At 38.4% G+C, this 19,350-nt stretch overlaps 1 protein-coding gene across 1 annotated transcript in view; it reads right to left on the bottom strand.

Annotated features, from left to right (window-relative positions):
- The window catches only part of INTS7 (integrator complex subunit 7), an 87,057-nt gene that overhangs the window by 10,286 nt on the left and 57,421 nt on the right, over positions 1-19,350 (bottom strand). Inside the window, exons 14-16 of the mRNA XM_043922973.1 lie at positions 5,659-5,853; positions 5,000-5,103; positions 3,683-3,751 (exon numbers count right to left, since the gene is read on the bottom strand). Coding sequence (XP_043778908.1) covers positions 3,683-3,751; positions 5,000-5,103; positions 5,659-5,853 — 368 coding nt within the window. The remainder of the gene's footprint in view (positions 1-3,682; positions 3,752-4,999; positions 5,104-5,658; positions 5,854-19,350) is intronic.

The following is a 19,350-nucleotide window of genomic DNA, read 5'->3' as shown; positions in this document are numbered from 1 at the left end:
TGTTCCTGCCATGAGGTGAAAGAGACACAAGACATCTAAAAAGGTAACTATCAATAAAGCCAGCAGACAAGGGCCAAATAACCAATAAAGATATGCAAGTCATCAGGTTATAGAAGGAGATGAGGAATGTCATAGAAGATATCAGTCCTGGATAAATCACTACACAAGTAGCAAGGATAAGATGTGAAGAGATGAAAAGTATGGAGGGCATTCACAGCTGGGAAAATGGCATGAATCCAAAGCAAGCAGGTGAAATGCACAATGGTCAGCAGAGAGCTACCAGATGGAACATGCTAGAAAACGTTTTACTCAGATTTCTTCAGTTTTCCCACTACTGCCTCAAATCCAAAGATATTTTTGGAAGTATTTCTAAATGGAAAGAGGTGGCAAAACTGCATTCTAACTAAACTTCAACAGGGCCATTGGAAAATGCAATATAGATAACTTAACTATGTTGAGTTAATACTATTGTTATCACTCCCTTATTATCCTTTTAATGCCTACTATGCACAAGGTACTTCAGCTAGATACTTTTATAGAGGTTTTCATTTAACCGACACAACTACTCTTAAGAGACAGGTATCATTACTTACCTATAGTTTATGCATAAGAGGCTCAGGGAGATGAAATTACATGTCTATATTCATACAGCTAGGAGTGAGTGATAAGGGATTTACTCACTCCTAGCTGTAAGCGCATGAGCATTTGGCTGGCTCCTAAGCTTTGTTCCCTACTCTGTACTACATCTTACGTTGCATTAAGACAAGAACCAAACCTCATTTATATGATGGACTTTACGGAAAACTACACCACACAATAAAGCATGAAGATTTTAAAGTCTTTGACAAAGTGACCTAATAAAAGGGTATACAACCAGAATACATTTTTCCATCTTCTACAAAAGGAGTATTCCTTTACTTAAAAATAAATTTTACTGAGATATGTTACAAAATCACAAAAACGCACCCTTCCTAGTCAAATCCCTACTTTTGGCCCCCAGCAACCACTGCAGTTGGTGACTGCAGCCATGAAATTAAAAGATGCTTGCTCCTTGGAAGGAAAGTTATGACCAACCTAGACAGCATATTAAAAAGTAGAGACATTACTTTGCTGACAGAGGTCCGTCTAGTCAAAGCTATGGTTTTTCCAGTGGTCATGTATGGATGTGAGAGCTGGGCCATAAAGAAAATGCATGCCAAAGAATTGATGCTTTTGAACTGTGGTGTTGGAAAAGACTCTTGAGAGTCCCTTGGACTGCAAGGAGATCAAACCAGTAAATCCTTAAGGAAATCAGTCCTGAAAGTTCATTGGAAGGACTGATGCCGAAGCTGAAGCTCCAATACTTTGGCCACCTGATGTGAAGAACTGACTCACTGGAAAAGACCCTGATGCTGGGAAAGACTGAAAGCAGGAGGAGAAAGAGATGACAGAGGATGAGATGGTTGGAAGGCATCACCAACTCAATGGACATGAGTCTGAGCAAGCTCTGGGAGTTGGTGATGGACAGGGAGGCCTGGTGTGCTGCAGTCCATGGGGCTGCAAAGAGTTGGACATGACTGAGCAACTGAACTGACTGAATATTCCACTGTATGGATATACTAAAATTTATTTGTTCACTCATCTGTTGACATATTTGGCTCCTTCCAATTTTTGTTGTTATAAATAAAGCTGCTAAGAAAATTTGTGTATAGGTCTCTGTAAAAATATGTTTTTATTTCTCCTGAGTGAGTAAGCAGGCATGGAACTGGTGGTCATATGGTAACTGCCAAACAGTTTTCAAAGCGGCTGAATCATTTTGTAGTCCCAACTATATGAATTCAAGCTCTTCCACAAGTAATTAATACTTGGCATTGTAGGGCTTTTCAACTTTAGCTGTTCTTTCTAGTGGGTGTTAGTTTACCTCGCTGTGATTTTAATTTGCATTTTCCTGATATTTAATGATACTAAGCATCTTTTCATGTGCTGATTGGACATTAATATGTCTTCTGTTTTGAAGTGTCTCTTCAAATCTCTTGTCAAGGGCTTCTCTGGTGGCCCAGGGGTAAAGTATCCACCTGCCAATGCAGGAGATACAGCTTTGATCCCTGATCCAGGAAGATTCCAGAGGCCGTGGAGCAACCAAGCCCATGCCCCACAGTTACTGAGCCTGTGCTCTAGAGCCCAGGAGCTGCAACTACTGAAGGCCGAGCACCCTACAGCCTGTGCTCTGCAACAAGATAAGCCTCCTCAGTGAGAAGCCCACACCCCACACCTAGTGAGGAGCCCTGCTTGACCCAACTGGAGAAAAGCCTGAGTAGCAACAAGAACCTAGCACAGGTAAATAAAGAAATAAAATCTAAAAAAAAAGTAGCTTGTCAATTCTTAAAAATTGGGTTATCTTGAGTTTGGTTTCCTTAATATTCTGAACACAAGAACTTTGACAGAGTATGTTTGACAGTATTTTCACCCTGCAACCTATCTTTTCATTCTGTTAATGGCATCTTTCAAAGAGCAGAAGTTTAAATTTTTAAATCCAATTAAACAAATTTTTCTCGATGGTAACTGCTGTTTGTGCCCTTGCTGACATCAAGGTCATGGAGATTTTCTCTCACGCAGTATTCTAAAAAGTTTGGAATGAATCAGATAAGTGGGAAAAAAACAGCCAAGTGGCTTAGTCTGAGAGTAGACGGACTTCAAAACAGAAGGCCAGGATTCTGATGCTGCCTAGGAAAAAAAATGGTTAAGTCAGTGCTTTAGGATAGAGAAATTTAAAATGCTTTGTTTAGACATGGAAACAATCTAAATGTCTATGGACAGAGGACTGGATAAAGATGCGGTACATGTATACAATGGAATACTACTCAGCCATTAAACAGAATGAAATCATGCCATGTGCAGCAACATGGTGGACCTGAAGAGTGTCACACGGAGTGAAATGAGTCAGGCAGAGGAGAATTATCGTATGACATCCCTTATATGTGGAATCTAAAAAGAAATGATACAAATGAACTTACAAAACAGAAAGAGACTCACAGACTTAGAAAACAAACTTATGGCTGCTGGGGGCAGGGCTGGGAAGGCATAGTTAGGGAGCTTGGGAAGGTCATGTACACACTGCTGTCTTCAAAACGGATAACCAACAAAGACCTATTGCATAGCACATGGAATTCCACTCAGTGTTATGTGCCAGCCTGAATGGAAGTGGGGTTTGGGGGAGGATGGATACATGTATAGCTGAGTCCCTTCGCTGTTCACCTGAAGCTACCAGACTGTTCATTGGCTATACCCCAATACAAAATAAAAAGTTCAAGTTTGAAAAATAAATAAATGAGTATTATAATAGACATCCTTTCATAAAAAAATAATAATTAAAAAAATAGAATGCTTTGTTGATAATATTCTGAGAAGCAGGGGATATGGGTTCGATCCCTGCTTGGGGAACTAAGAGCCCACATGCCACAGAGCAACTCAGCCTGCACATCACAACTACTGAGCCTGCGAGCTCCAGAGCCCGTGTGCCACAACGGGAGATGCCCAAGGGCCGCAACTACTGAGCCTGCATGCCACAACCAGAGTCCGGGCACCACAACACAAGATCCCAGAGGATGCAACAAGGATACTGCACGCTACAATGAAGGACCGAAGGCCAAATAAATTGTAAACATTTTTTTAAAAATGAAAGCCTTAAAAAAAAAAACAATACCTTGCTGATTCTGGGTCCAAAATGAGGGCTTCAATTGCATGAGATATCAGTAAACAGCTCTGCTGCTGTCTGAATTATGTTAAGGTTATATGTTGTACATGATAATAGAGAAATGTACTACAGACTTTACATTTCAATATTAAACAAGGCAAGATGAAAATCACCATAGTCTTGGTGAAGGTAACTATGTTACCAATTCAAATAGCCTGTGGCAGTTTTGATTTTTTCCTTTTAAGGGATATATGTTGTCTGTAATAGTCCCAGGAAGGATGCTTCAGAGGTTCATGTTGCAAAGAGGAACCCAAGCAACAGGCTCTGTGATTCACTCACAAAAGCTTTATCTTAGATATAGGTGTTTCACTGATAAAAGTTAAAAACCACCACCACAATAAGGGTCTGCAGAGTGGTTACCCTGGAGATTCCTAGACTGGGGCTCAAGGGATCTGTTAACCCTCCTGAAATGGTATGCAAACTTTGGGGGGGTTTGTGCATATATGCATTTTTTAGGGGAGAGAATCCAAAGCATTCATTAGGTTTTCCATCAGGTAAGCCAAATTACCAGAAATTATTGATTTATAGGTGCTACAACTAAAAAGCAATTTATCTCTTTCCTCTTTTCAAAAAGGATCTGAGGCTACTAATAAAAAAATATGGAGAACTAAAGATGGCTTAGGGAACAAAAGTGATGACTGAAACAACTGAATATATCATAAGGTGATGGAATCTAGGGTTGTTAGCTGTGAAGAAAAGAAGGTGAGGCAAGAGTGAAAATGGCTTTCTGGTGGAAAAATGTTTTGTAACTCAAGTGAGCACCAAGACCTCAACACTGAACAAACCTCGGTTTTGGATGCTCTTCTCAAGAGGAAGAAAGACCACCCACCATTGAGTCACCACCTTTTAAAAAGCTTGGTTGAAAAAGAGAAGTATAATTATACTGCTCATACTGGATTTCAAAAAAAAAAAATCATTACTTAACAATAAATTTGTGGGCTTCCCTGGTGGCTCAACTAGTAAAGAGTCCACCTGCCATGCGGGAGACCCGGGTTCGATCCCCGGGTTGGGAAGATCCCCTGGAGAAAGGAATGGCCACCCACTCCAGTATTCTGGCCTGGAGAATTCCATGGACTATACAGTCCATGGGGTTGCAAAGAGTCGGACATGACTGAGTGACTTTCACATAGGAAATCTGTAGGGTTATCTAACATATATTTTAGTTAAGCATATCTGAAGTATTTACTCTACATTTAAAAGAATACTTTCAAAAAAAATAAAAGAATACTTCCGAGGAACAAGAAATATCAGGCAAGTTTAGGATACAGTTCTACGTTCCTCAAAGTTGCCGAATCAGCATCAAAAGATGCCTGATAGAGATCCCCATATCGGGAAGCAAGGCTTCGGAATTCTTCCATGGACAGCTTCATCTATAAAGAAGGAAAAGTATCAATTATGATAAATAAACAAACATGCTATCATTATTGTGTAAATAACATAAAAATCGAAACCTAAGAAAAAAATCCTCAATTAAAAAATGCAAAAAATACTTTAACTTTTTCACTTTCAATTCACTCAGTTTTATAAACTGTTGAGAATTAACAAAGGTGGCAAATGAAACCACAAATGGGCATAAGATTATAATAATTTACATACCATGTATAGAAACAAAAACTATTGCATTTTTAGCTTCTTCAAAGTTCTACTAAAATAAATAATAGCTATGAACATCCCGAAGTTTCTTTAAAATGTATGTCCTTTCTCTTTATATATAGCATGGAGTGAGGTATCATCAATCATTTTGTCATTTTAATAAGCTTTCATAGCTTGTGTTTTGCAAAGCAGATGAGTTTAGAAGCATTTGCTGTTGCTGATAAGTCAAACCACTGATTTCTAAACTTCAGAATTTTTTTTATCTCACAACTAACCTCAAAAACCTCTAAAGTGTAAATAAAAACTGCACTGAAAATAAAGTTAAGGCATGCCTGATTGGAGATGCGACCACACCGCTGAAGGTCATTCCCTAAGGTCATGGCAATTGTCGTGGCGATTGCAGGTGGGGGGCTCGTCTTGAGGCTATTACAAGTACAGATAAGTTGACAGAAGGCTTGTAGAAGGTCAATCCTGAGCTTTACAAATTCACACTGAAAACTTAAAGGATTCAGTGGTGTACTGGCAGCCTGGGGAATGAAAAAAAAAAAAAAGATATTTAAGATGAAGTAAACATAAAAGGAAGATGGTGAAGGGCAAAGTATTTGTCATAGTCTGTGTAAAAGACCAATAGTTCTAACAGTGATGGTTAAACACCTGTAACGAGAGGACATAATATAGAAAGGAAGACATTGTTATTAGCGGCAACTCTGAAAATCTAGGTTCCATCAACACTGAGGATCCTTCCTTCCTACATTTGCAAAGACCTTACAACACATGGATCAGCTAGACCGTCAGCAGTAAGATCCCATATAAAGGATCCTTCATGGACATTACCACTCTCCCCAGATTCCCTTATTATATTCCTACCTTTCCAACGTGAAATTTTCATGCTGGAATCATTAGCAGAACTTTTAAAAGGTGGGAGTGGGGAGAAAAGGAAGGCAAGGGCAGGAGAAATATACTGTTAGACAGTCACTGCTTAAAAAGCATGTTGCCGGTAGAGCTGAGGCAAGGCACAGCCAGATTATGAGGGGCCTGCAAGCTACAGGCAAAGCTCTGGATTATATTTTAAACATAGTAAAAAGGCAGTTTCAACAACAACAAAGAAAGCATGTTGCCTCATGGCTGCTTTCTTCCATGACTAGTCCAGGTCCACTTTATTTTACTTATTTATTAATTTTTAAAAATTTGTTTCTTTCTGGCTGCACTGGGTCTTCGTTGCTGCACATGGGCTTTCTCTAAGATGTGGCGAGCAGGGGCTCTCTCTAGTTGTGGTGCTCGAGTTTCTCACTGGGGGCTTCCGTTGCAGAGCTCCGGTTCTAGGGCTCACAGGCTTCAACAGTTGCAGCTCATGGGCTCCAGAGCTCTGGCTCGGGAGTTGTGGTGCACAGACTTAGTTGCCTCGTGGCATGTGGGACCTTCCCAGACCAGGGACCAAACCTGGTCCCCTGCATCGGCAGGTAGATTCTTAACCACTGGACCACAAGAAAGTCTCAAGCCCAGATTAATTTTAAAAAGAATTTCTCATTAGACATTTAGAATGCACAGGGAGGCCACCAAGGAACAGGTTATAACACACAAGTTTCAATGAGAATGGAAAAGAGTCAGGGGTAAGTCTTGAACAGCAAAGAGCAGCATCAGCTAGGCAAAGGAGGCAGAGAATGTAAATCAAGTCAGTGTAGACAGAGAACTAAGACAACCTTTAACTGTTCATCAACTGCGCTAGGGGAGAACCTAGCACGGTGTGTTCAACAAAAGGCATATTAAAAATACATTAATTTAACAACAAAGAAAGTACAATGAAATTAATTTTATTCTCTGACATGACTCACTTAAAACCTGCAGATGCTGTTTTCTTAGTATCTCATACTATTCTTGTACCGGAGAGCCTGCTTAATTCTGGAACTTTAAATTTTCAATTCTGGAACTTTAAGGTATGTGACTTGAGGTTCCAGAATTAAGTTTGTAATATTATGCATCTGGCCAAGTATCACATATTGACCTCTGTGAGGTTCTCTCTAGTTTTAAGTGTCAAATGGTTAAGTTTTATTACTTGGCAGCATTTGTATTTTACTCTAGGAAACAGCCACTTCCTATATCCTTTATGACAATATACACTTGCTATAGTATCCCTCTCAACTGCAAAGCTACGTCTATATAAAATTATATAAGCTAGAGGTAATAACTGTAATCAATGTATCGAATTCTGTGCTTTTCAAACTTTTGGGATGTTTTGTTCTAACTGTGAAACAGTACAGATTTGGATGTAAAAGAGACTATTTCAATTGTTTTTAATTTCTTGGAGATCTGATTTGCTTTTACAGGAAGATAAATTCCCCTTTCCTCTGCCTCTTATGTTCCTACTTGCTATTTTTAATTTATTGCTTTTCAGTAACTTTAGAAGGGTCAGAGATACAAGCAGGTGTATATGATACTGTTATATACAGTGCAGACCATCTTATCAGGCAAAAAAAAAAAATTGCAACATTGTCCTAACATTCATTATAAAACTGAGAGCAAAGAAAGATGTAGTTATAATGAGAAAGATTTACTGTTAGCCTGGATTTATTTCTGACTAACAAGAAATATTTGATTGATGATGTAAGATGGCAGCTTTGAAAGTTATTGTGCATCTTAGACTGTGGTACACTGAAGGAAAAATACGCTAGATATAGTATGCATGTTCAAAAACAATACAGAAAGGCTAAACTTGTGCTAGAGGTCAAAGACTTTAAAAAGGTAGTGTCATCCACGAAAGACAGAAAAACATAAAAGTAAAATTTAGACTATAGCACAATGAACAATGCCAATGAGAAATAAAAGGAATATTATTTACTTTTCTTTATGCTGGGGCTAAAGCTTAAATAGAAGTGGGTTCTAAAGTCAGCAGGTAAAGCAAAAATTGTATATAATCACAATTATTCTTGAAAATTCCTCAAGAAAGAATCACCTGTAGTAAATTTAACATAGGTGAAAATACAGCAAACTCAGAGGTCTCCTCTACCGCTCACTCTGGGGTATAAGCTATTTGAGAAAAACTGCCCACTATTTAAACTGCTATTTTGCTTCCCCATTATTGAAATAGCTATTTTTTTCCTTCATTCTTGTTTTTTTGCTCTCTTGATTGTTTTTAAAAAAACCTAAGTGCTAGTGCTGAGACACTTCAACCATGTCCAACTCTGTGAGACCCCATGGACTGTAGCCCACCAGGCTCCTCCATCTGTGGGATTCTGCAGGCAAGAATACTGGAGTGGGTTGGCACTTCTTTCTCAAAAAACAAAAAAAAGAAAGCCCGAACGTAAGAGTTAAATCTTGTTAAACACACATATAATACTGCTTCACAGAATTTCTGCCTTGTGGTTCATATCCTCATTTCTACATGGATCAGCTAAAAAAAAAAAACTCCCAATGTGGCTGAAAGTAAAGCTACTTGATAAACTCAGTTTAAAATATTTATATACATTGTGATAAAGAACACGGAACAACCAAGAGTGAACCACAGTGTAAATGATGGACTTAAAGCCCCTAGTAGCCACTATTCTACTTTCTTTTTTTTAACTTTTAGTATTTTATTCATTTTTCATAGTTTTATAGTATTAGTAAAAATAATGGTCATTATAAATAAGTATAAAATGGAAGTTGATGACAAAATAACCCCAGGTCTTCCTTGACTCCCACCCTCCCCCCAAAAAACTAGCTGCTGCCGCTGCTACTAAGCCACTTCAGTCGTGTCTGACTCTGTGCAATCCCATAGACGGCAGCCCACCAGGCTCCGCCGTCCCAGGGATTCTCAGGCAAGAACACTGGAGTGGGTTGCCATTTCCTTCTCCAAAGCATCAAAGTGAAAAGTGAAAGTGAAGTCTCTCAGTCTTGTCCAACTCTTAGGGACCCCATGGACTGCAGCCTACCAGGCTCCTCCGTCCATGGGATTTTCCAAGCAAGAGTACTGGAGTGGGGTGCCATTGCCTTCTCCGCTAGTATATGGCAAATATCCTTTTCACATGTTATCTCTAGGCATATATTCACTTTGTGGTGGTGGATGGTTTAGTCGCTAAATCGTGTCTGACTCTTGCAACCCCATGGACAGTAGCCTGCCAGGCTTCTCTGTCCATGGGGTTTTCCAGGCAAGATTACTGGAATGGGTTGCCATTTCCTTCTCCATCTATTTCTGTTTCTATGAATCTGACCACTTTCAGTTAAGTGGAATCACAATATTTGTCTTCTTGGGACTGTATTTCACTTAATACAAGCTCAGTTTTTGAAAGAATAGGCCAAGCTTAAGGCAATGCTAAACTAAATAGTCTTAAACCAGCCCACCTGTTAAGAACAAATGGAAAAATGAATAAAATGTTATCAACATCTATCTGAAAACACTGAATAGCTATAAGCAACAAGAAACCAAAATCACGGAGAGGTGGGCAATTCAAGGAGGTAAGACTGACATTTAGTGACATCTGCTAATTTGAAATCTGCTATCAGGAGTCAGAGAAGCTGAACAGAGCTTTCATCAATCTCACAAAACTAAGAAGAGGGCTGTAGAAAACACTTCAGGCTTTTGTCTGTAACTTCAAAGAGCTATACTCTAGGAGTCAGGAGAACCAAAAATAGACTGATTCTTCCAAGGATTGAAGCTTAGCTTTGAATCAGCTCAATCCTTGGTTGGATTAAGTAACTTGCCCATAGTCTAACTCTCCTCCAAAAGCAAAGATAATATAATTAGTATAATTTTCACACACACTGTCCAAAATTAAATTAAAAATAACTGAGCATGCAACAAAGACAAAATTCCTCAAACCAAGAGGGGGAAAAGGGTCAAAGACACAAACTGTAATAGATTCAGATAATGGACATATATGAATTTCAAGATAACTATAATTAGCATATTAAAGAATTTCAATGACAAGACAGAGGATCCTAAACAAGAACTACAAAATATAAAATAATCAAATGGAAATTTTGAAACTGGAAAAACACAATAAATGAAATTAAGAACTTAATGAATGAGTTCAATATATCAATTAGACACAATGTAAGTGACAATTATGGGAATGGAAGACAGACCAGAAGAAAATATTGAGCTAAGTATGGAGAGATTAAAAAAAGTAGAATATACAGAAGAGAATGAAGAGATACATGAGACCTGGAAAAAGAATTAACAAGTGTTAGGAAGCATTTAACAAAAGGCTTCCTGTGTGCTGTTTTGGATCTGTCAGGAACCCTCTGGCCCTTACTGACTCCTGAATATTCAGGAATTAAGAGGAGAGGCACGCCTTTCCCAGGGCTGAGGAATCCAGGCATTTCTCATTACAGTGATAAGTACCCTCTTCCTTATTATGAGCCAAATGGTAAAAGGTGATCGTTTGCAACTCTCTTTTTGATAGGGATCATCTTATGTTTTGTAAGTCTGGAATTTTAATCTTTGTCTTTGCTGAGAATAACCACCTTGTAAGGCAGTATATATGCCCACGCCATGTTGACTAAAAACACCTTTGCTCCATCAGAGCTTTGGTCCCCATGTCTTTCTTTCTTTCTATTCCTTCTTTTTGTCTTTCTCTCTCTCTCTATTTCTGGCTAATTCCTTGGAGTGCGGAGGCCCGCTGAGCTCCCTTTCTTGCCCGGGCTTCTAAGACCCTCTCGAGAAGGCACACTGTGCCTTCACCCACTCGAGAGGGCACCCGGTGCCCACGTGCAGCAGCGCGAGCCCTAGGAACAGGGCTCTATTGGCTTTCCGCGTAAACCAGGGGATGTCAGCCTCTTTCTCTCTCTTACTCTGGGAACCACCAGGCTCCGGTCCATTAAAGGACCAACAAGCGCTATCAGCCTCTTTTTCTCTCTTACTTTCTTATCGTCGACTCTGGACCACCAGGTTCCGGTCCACTGAAGGCCCAACAAGTGGCGCCCGAACAGGGACTCTGGTACACGTACCTTCGGACGGAGTGACCCCCAGGGCCTATTGAGGCCGGTAAGTATTAAGACATGGGTCAATTGGCTGGAAAGCCCCCTCACTTCTCTACTTTACCCCCTGTACAACAGAGGCTCTCTGAATTGCTGGCTTTGCATTCGCAAGTCTCTGAAGCTGAAGGTTTCTCCCCCTTTCCAGTTTTAAGAAATGCTGACGCTCAAGGGCAGATAATACCTCAATATGAAGGTATTAACTTTTTTCACATGCAACAAATGAAAAAGGCTGTAACTATGTATGGCCCACATTCGCCTTTTACTAGAGAGATTCTAAATGCTCTGGCATCTAATATTGGAAACTTTATTCCCTATGATTGGCGAATTTTAATAAAAGCTCTCCTTAAACCAGGAGAGTATCTTCAATGGACAATGTGGTTTCAAGACATAGCCAGAGATCATGCTAACAGAAATGCTTGAGCTGGCGCTCCCCAAAACCAAATTACTTTTGAAATGTTAACTGGCACCAGACAATTTGATGCTATAGCTCAAATATGATGTACTCCTTTGTTGCATGATCAATTAAAAACAGTGGCCCTTGAAGCTTGGGATTGAATTACTCCTCAAGGGGAACCTACAGGTAGCTACACTAAAATATTGCAGGGACCTAATGAAAAGTATGCCGATTTCTTAGCTAGATTACAAACTGCTATTTCTCGTACAGTAATTGGAGAAGAAGCTAAAAAGCAACTAGAGAAATTACTTGCTTATGAAAATGCAAATCAAGAATGTCAAAGGGCTATAGCCCCAATTCGTGATACAGGGACAATTTTTGATTACTTGAAGGCTTGTTGCAATATAGAATCAGAAACTCAAAAGATGCAAATGCTAGCTGAAACAATGGTTGCTGCCTTAAAAATAGGAAAATAATAGATGTTTTTTACATGTAGAGATAAAAACCATTAAAAAAAAAGACTGCCCTTAAAAAGTCAAAAAGATTAAAAAAAAAAAAAAAAAAACCTCCAAAAATCTGCCCTCGCTGCCGTAAAAAAATGCATTGGGCCAAAGAGTGTAAATCTAAATTTGATATTAAAGAAAAACCTATTCCAAAAAACTCCAAGCAGGAGACCTCCCGGGTCCCCTTCAACAAAAACCAGGGGCAAATTCCATCTTTTCCCTCAAACCCTCAACATCCGGCAGTGTTGTCCTCGATATACCAGCCCTAAACTCCTTTACCCTCAAGAAGTCCCCTCTAGAATACCTACTAGACTTTTTGGGCCCCTGCCCCCAAACCTTCAGTCTTTAACTTGGCTGATCTAGTTTGACATAACAGGCAGGAAAGCCAGGGCTCTCCAAATGGAAGAAATAGGCTGCAAGTGCCAGACATTTTTATCTCTCTTAAGCGGCAGTAGGAAACAAACCAGCGATATTTTTTCTTCTCTATACAAATTTAAAAGGAAGTTTCTCTTAAAATACTGTGTTGCCATAATGACACCTGGTTTCACTTGAAGTTAACTATTCTCAAACCCTGAGTTAACCAATGCATTTTTCTTATGGAAATATTTGTCTTAAGCTATGTTAATGTGCTATACATTTACCCCAGACTCTGTCTTCAAGTTGGTTCTGCCTAAGACTCAGAACAGACTTGACAAATCGGTATGTTTTACTCATGCAAATGTTCTCTTAAGATATGTTAATGGGTGGGAGGGGGGATCGGGATGGGGAATACGTGTAAATCTATGGCTGATTCATATCAATGTATGACAAAACCCACTGAAATGTTGTGAAGTAATTAGCCTCCAACTAATTAAAAAAAAAAAAAAAAGATATGTTAATGAAACTGCATTTGCTTAGAAACCTGACTTTCTTCAAGATTCATGTCAATCATTTTGTGGCCCGAGACAACTCACCTGGTGCTAAGGTTATCTCAAAGTACATGTTGTGGGTGAGGGGCCTGGTGCTATTCTCTTCAGTTTTGAGACATTTCCTTTCTCTAATTAACAGACTGCTGGTAGTTATATGACACCTGGCTAAAGACTAGCAGGGGGGCACTCTTTCCGCCCCCTTCTGATGCCTATGTCAGAGGCTTTCTCTATCTCCTTTATACTTTAATAAAACTTTATTACAAATAAGTCTCAATTTGAGAACACATTATAAACTTATACTGATTTCCAAATAGCTTTTCTGGAATATTTTGGAGAAATTTCATTTCATTATCCTTCTGGTAAGCTGCAGAATTTCTTCAAAAATACTGAATTTATTATTTCTCACATTATCAGCTCACAGCCTATACCACAAGCTGAGGTTTTTTTATATAAATGAGACTAAAAACGCCAAAGCTTCTTTCTGGTCTCTTAAAGAATACAAAGTCTTTTACACTAAATTCCATTCTGCTCAACAAAATAAATTATATGCTCTTATTCAAGTTATTTGCCTATATCCTTACCCCATTAATATAGTCTCTAATTCTAAATATTCAGTTTTTGTATTAAAAGATACAGAAACCTCCACCATAAACTCCTAGTTCTATTGAAACAGACACTGGCCCTGCCTATATTTCTAGATACTTTAAACAATTTTTACCATCTTTTTCTATTAAACATGTTACAGGCATTCCTTATAATCCACCGGCACAAGGCATAGTCAAACGAACACATCACACACTAAAGTTACAAAAAAAAAATTAAAAAAGGGGGAATACACAGGAATACTGCTGTGTATACTGTGAATACTACTTATCTAAAGCAGACTTTACTAGATTCCAACATAAGATATTTTCTAAACTCATAATTATTGTTAATACAGCTCTATTTGTTTTAAAATTTTTAAACCTACCACAGGGAAATATTTTAACAAGAGAAGAAAGACATTTCGAGGAATTGAAGGACACTTCTCTTCCTTTGCCCATTTGGGACCAAGATAGGTTCAATAAACAATAGAAATTTGAGAAATTAATCTTACGGGGAAAGGGATATGCTTGTATTTCCCCAGGTGGATCCAACAAACTTTTTCCTCAGAAAATTCGACCCAAGGGGGCCCCCGACATTCAAAATGGAAACAACAAGAACCCTGGGAGGAAGAAATTCCAATACAGGCCATGGCGGCTCTAAAGATCTCCAGAAAGCACCGCCCTCAGCGACATCAACCCCATGATCTCCCCACTTGCGGACAAATAAAAACCCTCACTAATCAAGTTAAGAATCTGATTTCCCAACAGGGAATGCCTCAGAGTCCTGAAACCTTATCGCTATGCTCCATTGGCCTGCAACCACCGCCCCCCCACCCACCCAACCCCCCTTTTATTTCAGGTGATAAAATGGACGGAGAAAAGACCCATCTTATCAACCAATGACTCCACCCATATGCCCCCTCCCTAGAACCCTCACACCATGGGGCGGAGGGAAAACTAATTAACATTTCTTTAGGTTATGAAGTCCTTCCTTTGTGTATGGGCCCAGCAAAATTATGCATAAACGTTGGCCGACAAACTTGGGCTTTCATTCTGCCTCCAAAAGACGACTTTCGGACATTGCTGCTCTTTTTCTGTCTGTGAACCATGTTTACTACTGAAACTTTAGGGAAAGAGTTAGGGAAAGAACAAAAAACATTATGTAAAAGATTTCTAACACAACGTTGAAACACTACCATGACAAAGAACTTCTTGGCTGACACCCTCCTCCTCCTCAAATCATCCTCAATAAACAAATTGGGCCTGAACTATAGACATATAAAACATATGGAAACTTGCTGCCAACACCAAAGAACTTGGGACTCGGACCAGACATTTCACAGAGACCAGTCGTGGTCATAGTAACTATTTCTTTTGCTATAATCAGTCATATTTTATACAGGCCTGTGTCCCACTTCCTTTTGTTATAGCTATAAGAAATCTACAACTTGATCTGTAACTTGTATTAATTGCCAATTTTGTGTTACTCCTGTTCATTTCAATCATAGTACCTACAGTTGGGAACAAATCAAATTTCATTTACTTGATAATGCCTCTCTGAATGTACAATTACTGCAAAAAGAAAATCTTTAAAACTTTTTCTAAACATCTACCCTCTTCCACTAATTTGGAAACTTTAGCTGAACAAATTATCCGGGTAGACCCACAAGGATGATTTCAAAGTATTACCCACAGCATCGGGTCTAGAACTGTAACTTTGGTGATTGTCTTGTATTGTCACCTTTCTATAAGGTTGGTTAATACTAACCAAACTCATTTGGTCAAGACTTTTTTTTTTACAAATATAATAAAATGGGAATTGTCAGGAAGCATTTAACAAAAGGCTTCCTGTGTGCTGTTTTGGATCTGTCAGGAACCCTCTGGCCCTTACTGACTCCTGAATATTCAGGAATTAAGAGGAGAGGCACGCCTTTCCCAGGGCTGAGGAATCCAGGCATTTCTCATTACAGTGATAAGTACCCTCTTCCTTATTATGAGCCAAATGGTAAAAGGTGATCGTTTGCAACTCTCTTTTTGATAGGGATCATCTTATGTTTTGTAAGTCTGGAATTTTAATCTTTGTCTTTGCTGAGAATAACCACCTTGTAAGGCAGTATATATGCCCACGCCATGTTGACTAAAAACACCTTTGCTCCATCAGAGCTTTGGTCCCCATGTCTTTCTTTCTTTCTATTCCTTCTTTTTGTCTTTCTCTCTCTCTCTATTTCTGGCTAATTCCTTGGAGTGCGGAGGCCCGCTGAGCTCCCTTTCTTGCCCGGGCTTCTAAGACCCTCTCGAGAAGGCGCACTGCGCCTTCACCCACTCGAGAGGGCGCCTGGTGCCTACATGCAGCAGCGCGAGCCCTGAGAACAGGGCGCTATTGGCTTCCGGCCTAAACCAGGGGATGTCAGCCTCTTTCTCTCTCTTACTCTCGGAACCACCAGGTTCCAGTCCATTCGAAGGACCACAAACAAGGGGTACTTGGAGTCACTGGCTAAAGAGATAAGGGCAAATGTTCCATAACTGACCAAAGTCATCAAGCCATATATTCAAGAAGTACTGTGAACCCCAAAAGGCACTTATATTGATAGGAGTATAAACTGGAAACCACCACAGACAACTTTTTGGCAGTATTTATTAAAGCTGAACTTAAAATATATCCTATGACCCAGTACTACCATCCAGAAAATAGGCACACTTCTACCAAAAGATGTGCAAAGAAAGTTCATAGTCAAATTATTTTAAATAGCCCCATCCTGGAAATAACTCAAATGTTAATAAAAAAAAAGATAAATAGATTGTTATAACAGTCATCCAAAAGAATATCATGATGAAATGAAATTAACAAACTACTACAATATGTAACAAAACCCACTACTGTATCACACAAACATAAGGCTGAGTAAAGAAGCTAGAATCAAAAGTCTAATACTGCATGATTTCTTAAATGATAATGAAAAAATAAGGCAAGACTAACTTATAATTTTAGAAACCAAAAGTGATTTCTGTAGAGAAAGGTAACGGTAGTGACTTGAAGGGAAAACATTTCTTAGAGTGATTGTGAATAAAAAGATATTTGCAACTCATATTGCCTACAAAAGACTGGTATTTAGAATATACAAAATGAAAAGGCAACCTACTGAGTGGAAGGAAATATTTGCAAATCATATATTTAATAAGGGGTTAATATCCAAAATACATTTAAAAACTCATACAACTCAATAGTAAAAACAAAACAAAACAAAACAAAAACTGATTAAAAAATAGGCAGTGCTCTGAATAGATATTTTTCCAAAGAAGAAACATAGATGGCCTCAGCATCACTAATCATCATGGAAATGAAAATCAAAACCACAATGAGATATCATTTCACACCTGTCAGAATGGTTATCATCAAGACCAGAGGTAACAAGTGTTGGAGAGGATGTGAAGAAAAGGGAACACTATACACTCCTGACAGGAATGCGAACTGGTGCAGCCACTATGGAAAATAGCATGAAGGGTCCTCAAAAAATTAAAAATAGAACTACTACAAGATCCAGCAATTTCACTTCTGCGTTTTTACCCAAAGAAAACAAGAACACTAATTCAAAAAGATATATGCAACCATATGTTCACTACAGTATTATTTACAACAGCCAAGATATGGAAGGCATTTAAGTTCCCATCAATAGACAAATGGTTAAAGAAGATGTGGCATACATATACACAATGGAATATTAGCCATAAAAAAAAGAAGGCAATCTTGTCATTTGCAACAACACCGATGGACCTAGAGGATATTTGGCTAAGTGAAAGAGTCAGACAGAGGAAAACAAATACTGTATGATTTAACTTATAAATGGAATCTAGAAAACAAAACAAATGAGTAAACATAACTAGACAGAAACAGAGTCACAGAGAGAAGAGGCAGTTACCAGAGGGGAAGAGGGTGGGAAGATGAAACATGCAAGGAAGATTAAGAGGTACAAACTATCAGACACAAAATAAACGCGCCACAGATAATGTGATGCACCATATGAGAAATACAGCCAATAATTATGTAGTATATTTTTATGGTGACAGATGCCAACTAGACTTATCACGGTACCATTCTGAAATATATGCAAACATTGAATCAGTGTGTTGTGCATTAGGAACTGAGTTTTGTAGGTCAATTATACTTAACAAATGAAAAAAAAACCAAATTCATAGACAGATCAAATTTGTGGCTACCAGAGGTGGAATATTGGGGGTGGGGGTGGGCGGAGAACTGAAAGAAGGTAGTCGAGGGTACAAAATTCCAGTTATACATAAGTTCTAAGGAAAAAATGTACATAAAGACAACTAGCACTGGTGTATGATATATATGAAAGTCAAGAGAGTAAATCCTACATGTTTTCTCCACAAGAAAAAAAGCTATTTTTTCTATTTCTTTAATGTTCTATTTATATGAGACGATGGATGGTCACTAACCCCATTATGATAATCAGTTCATGATGTATGTTGATCATCATGTTGTACACTTTAAACTTACAGTGTTTCATGTCAATTATATCTCAATAAAACTGGAAGAAAAAACAAGTTTTAAAAATACTATACCGAATATTTGAAAGTTGCTAAGATAGTACATCTTAAAAGTCCTTTTCACAAGAAAAAAAAATTAGTAACTATATATGTGACAGATTTTAACTATCACCATACTTACTGTAGTGATTTCATAACAGATATAAATATCAAATCTTATTACACATCTGAAACTAATACTATGTTCTATATTAAGCAAAACTCAAATATGTAGATACATAAAGTTTAATTGTATTAACAACTCCAATCATAACTTCCAGAACATACCAAGGGGGGAAATGTAGAGTAACAAGAACTCTTACACACTGCTAGAAATACTGTAAATTTAAAACCACTATGGAAAAACTCCTGGTATCAGCTAGTCAACTGAAGATGCACATAACTTATGCAATTCTACTTCAAGGTAGTACTTTAGATCAGCATCTTTTAATAGGAGCAGGAATATCCTCAGCATTTCAGAAAATTCAGCATCTCCAGTCAATGACCATTAGGCCAGGAGTAGTCTCTCCAACCACTCTATCACTGGGACAAACAGAAACATCCTCACATATTTCTAAACTGGAGCAGGGGGCAGATACACAGTTTTGACTGAGGTATACTGCCCCAGAGAAGGGTTTTCAACCTCAGCATACTAGTGACATTTTGGAATAATTCTCAGATCTTGAGGGGAGCTGTCTTGTGCTCTGTTGGATGTTTAGAAGTATCTTTGGGCTTTATCCACTAAATGCCAGTTAACACCTAGTTGTGATAACCATAAACAACTCTAGACATTGCTAAATGGAGCTAAAATCATCCTCAGTTTAAAATCAGTGTCCTAGAGAAATCTTTTCATAGGTGCATCAAAATATGTCCAAGAACATTCACAGCAGTAATGGTTTAGCAGCAAAAAAAAAAAAAAAAGGGAAAAAAAAATCAAAATTTCCATCAACATTAAAATAAACTGACATATATAGCAGTGAAACTGACCTATAACTTTATGGAACAAGATGGATCTTGTTCTTAGGAACATAGGAATCTTAGGAATATAATTTAGATAACCAAAACAAGTTGGAAGAAAACACGATTTCTTTTCACATAAAATTCAAAATCAAGCAACATAAAACAATATCTTGTT

Source organism: Cervus elaphus, chromosome 14, assembly GCF_910594005.1.
Source record: "Cervus elaphus chromosome 14, mCerEla1.1, whole genome shotgun sequence".
Taxonomy (NCBI): Eukaryota; Metazoa; Chordata; class Mammalia; order Artiodactyla; family Cervidae; genus Cervus; species Cervus elaphus.
The sequence above is the reverse complement of the archived record's forward strand: the minus strand, read 5'-3'. Positions and strand labels throughout refer to the sequence as shown.